The following is a 3739-nucleotide window of genomic DNA, read 5'->3' as shown; positions in this document are numbered from 1 at the left end:
CACCCTCTCAACGTGATAGAAATTTCTCTAGAACATCTATTGTCTCCGGGATTCTGTCTTCCTTGACGCATGCTCATTTGAGAAGATAACTATGGTAAAATCTCCTAATCATAAAATCTCCTTAGGCAAATGGGCAAGTTTCCATCTTCACACATGGTAGATTGGTGTGAGTGTGACAGAAGAAAAGTGTGAGTCTGTTTCTCCTTTGGCAACACTTCTTTTGTATATTACACTCACAGATAGTTTTAAACCCTTTTCAGTGGCAGGATTCCAGCGATGGTTAGCACATCATGAGGAAAGAAGTGACTCTGCCTCCTGCTGGCCACTAGCAGAAAGGCTGATCACTAGTGGTTACAATTCTCCAGAGACACAGGAACTTGAGAAGAAAAGAAGACTGAAAGGGAAAACAGAGTGGCTTCCTTTCATGCTTAGCCTGGAGTAATCTTCAGGTGTGAATAAACCCTTCAGATCAAATACCGCAAACCCCTCATTTTGTGAGTCAGAACCTGAGGAAGATTCATCTTTGCATTAGCTATAGAAGTCCTGGTCTATATGCCAATGTCCCTGCACCCTCTCCCTAAATGATGGAAATGGAGAACCCAGACACATCCCATCTGAAGGGCCCCTGTTCCTTAGAGGCTCAGAACCCCACACCAGCTTCTCCTGACTGGTGTCTTCAGTCTTATTTTTTTCCCTTTTGCCAAACCCCAATAAAACACACCAACTGCTGCAGAGAATTTCTGGGTTGGTTTGTTGTTTTTTTTGTTTTCCGTGGATCTTCTTGTTTTTTATTTCAAATACTGAAAAAGTCCCCTGGGCTCTGCGGTGCTCCCCACACTCATCCCCTTTCTCCCACACTCACTGCCCTTCTTCCCACAGCAAATCTACTTCAAAGACAGCACTTTTCTCCCCACCCAAACAATTAACATTCAGTTCTTAGCTTTTTCTGCAGAACCAGAGGAGTCATCCGCATCTTTCATATTTAGACAGTTTCTTTTATCTGACATCAGGTCCCCAGTCACATCCAAGCTAGCAAGGCACTCTTCTACACAGCTCAGTTAGAACCCCTCACCTTCAGTCCACTTCACTCCCCCACCCCACCCCACCCCCACCCCACACCAGCTACAAGGTCAAGGAGGAGGATAGTTAGGAATGTTTTTGTTATCAACTCTAAGTCCTAATTCATAACCCCTCACATCTCCCACTCCACCCTCTCAACCCCCCACCCACCCAACCCCCAGGATTTCACTGTGATGTCTCCCAACAATTACTTGGAAAAAAAAGAAAAAACAAAAAAGAGTCAAGGTCTTGGTGCTCGGCCCAAGGGGCTCCATGCGCTGGGACACCGACGGGCAGGGGCTTCTGCCTCTCCAGCCCGCACCCGAGCCACCTCCTGACCCCTGGCTGCAAAAGCAGGGAGGGGCAGGAGCCAGCACAGGACCCAGGGGGCAGCGTCTCAGGATCTGGCGGAGCCCCGGGCAGCATCATTCGACTTGGCCACTGCGGACGAACACAGAAGAAGAGAAAGAAAACACTGTCAAGTAGTAAGGGAAAAAAACCCTAAGTTCCACCCCAGTCTCTACCCCATCATTCTTCCACACTTATCAATCATTGGGGATACATGGCACATCTCTTAATCCTATTCAGAGAGTTGTCCTTTTTTTTTTTTTTTTTAAAGAAGAGGAACATTTCGGTCTTCGCCTAGTTACAAAACTGTTCTCTGTGTTTTCGGAGATATCCAAGAAAACAAAGAAAAATATTCTTTAGACAAGATAAAAATAAGGAGGTTTTCAGAGCAGGCTCAGTTTCAGGGGCATGGCCAGAGCCACTTGCCACAGTGGAGATGGACGGACTGGGGTTGGGGGCACAGAGTGATGAGGTGGCAGCTGCATGGAGGCCAGGGCCAGACAACACACGTGTTGTTTTGAATGGACTTAATATTCTAGGTTTAATCAAAGCAAACTGAATTTCAAATGACCCTTTTCTGCCACGGAAGCTATGCACTTCATGCTGTGGGAGCAGGTGGCATCTACAAAAAGTAGCTTGTTTCTTTGTTTCCTTAGCTTTGAAGATGACTGGGTGGAAAGAGAGACCAATAGTCTTTCTGATTTCCCTATTTCTTCTATTCCTTCCTAAAACTGAGACTCACTGTGACTTCAGTCTTGAGGATTCACACTGACTGATAGAGAGAGCAGCTCAGACAGAAAAGAGTACAAAATTCGAAAAGATTGGAGATGAAGAAAACGTACAAAATTATATATATATTTATATATATAATAACATGACATATCTATGTACAACATGTCTGGGACGGTTGAGGAAACTATACAAGGATATTCGGCATTTTCCCCTTCCCACATGGACTTTAGACTAAGGAAGACAGCATGAGGAAATGAAGCAAGAAACACAAAAATTATATACAATTACAAGTGACAGTCAAGGAGTTGCCCTAGGGGCCAGGGAATCACGACATCCTGCTCTCTCCTTCCTTCCTCACCAACTTTTTCCTATCCAATCTGAATGACGGCCTGAAAAGTGAATGGCTGGTCAGGAAAGACGTGTAGACACACCCCAACGCCCCACGTGTGCATCAGCAAGTTCATCAGTTCTCACTGGGCCAGATGTGTGGCATATCAGAACTGGTGGGCTGAGAGGTCAAGAGAGGACTAAAGACAGACTCTTCCTCTCTTGAATTGCTAGCTCTCACTTGGCCCTCTCTGTCCTAACGAGCAGACTGCATTCAGTGTGGTTCAGGCCAAGCTAGTGATAATCAGATAGACGATGCTGGCCACCTGCAGCCCCTCTTTCCTCCACCTGGTTCATGATCAGCGTTGCTACCTCTCAGAGGACAGGAGCTGAGCTCCAGGAAGGCAGAGATTTCTCAGTGCTCCTTCTATTTCTCCCTAACCGCCTTCCCCAGCTTTCACCAAGGTGAATCATCTCCTGAGAACCTGCTGCTCCAGCCCCACAGCAGCACTAAGCCCCGGAGCGACCGTTCTTCCCTTTACTTCCTGTCTCCCTAACAATACACCTGGCAGCTGAGAACATCTGAAATGTAGGACTCCACATGAGCATGACTGAGCGTGTTTCTTCAGGCCCACAGCCTGGCTCCCAGAGCAGCCTTTTAGCAGCCAAGGCCCAGACTGTAGGAAAGAAGTGAGAGCAGAGGCAAGAGCCTTCATGGCTAGCTTCTTAGAATTTTTTTTTCTTGACCCTCAAGACCAATGACACTAATGAGGTCCTCCTGCCTGAATTTATAATCCCTAAATCTCAACTTCTCTCCTCATGCGGTCTTCAATGACTTCTCCTCTGTAGTCTCATCTATGGTCCTTCCTCACTTGTGGTTTTACAATGAATAGCACAGAATTCTTCAGGATGTTAGAATCAGAATCAATCTGATTTACATTTGGATCTATATTACAGATGAGGAAGTAGAAATCCAGAGAGGTGAAGTGACTCAACCAAAGCTACCGGTCAGTTCTGTCTAGAATTGAATGGAAACAGAACCCAGATATCCTGACTGCTAACTCTGTGTTCTTTCCACTATCCCATGATACTTTCAAAAAGCAACATGCTGGAAGAGAGAGAGAAGGTGCCCATTTTACATGAATAATATCTTCCAGGGCAAATTGTAAAAGACACTGAATAAAGAAGGTTAGGTGGGCATTATAGTTTTAGGCAAGCACATCAGTTTTTCTTTTTGAGGATTTGCTAAACCTGCCATAATGAAAACAAGAAA

The 3739-nt window shown here is 45.6% G+C and overlaps 1 protein-coding gene across 1 annotated transcript in view; it reads right to left on the bottom strand.

The window, feature by feature from the left end:
* Positions 1-736: 736 nt before the first annotated feature.
* ENSA (endosulfine alpha) overlaps positions 737-3739 on the bottom strand; it is a 6983-nt gene continuing 3980 nt past the window's right edge. Inside the window, exon 4 of the mRNA XM_010838695.1 lies at positions 737-1500. Coding sequence (XP_010836997.1) covers positions 1485-1500 — 16 coding nt within the window. The 3' untranslated portion in view covers positions 737-1484. The remainder of the gene's footprint in view (positions 1501-3739) is intronic.

The sequence above is a fragment of the Bison bison genome, unplaced genomic scaffold, assembly GCF_000754665.1.
Source record: "Bison bison bison isolate TAMUID 2011002044 unplaced genomic scaffold, Bison_UMD1.0 scf7180017864104, whole genome shotgun sequence".
NCBI classification, from domain to species: domain Eukaryota; kingdom Metazoa; phylum Chordata; class Mammalia; order Artiodactyla; family Bovidae; genus Bison; species Bison bison.
This window is presented reverse-complemented; position numbering and strand designations above follow the sequence as displayed.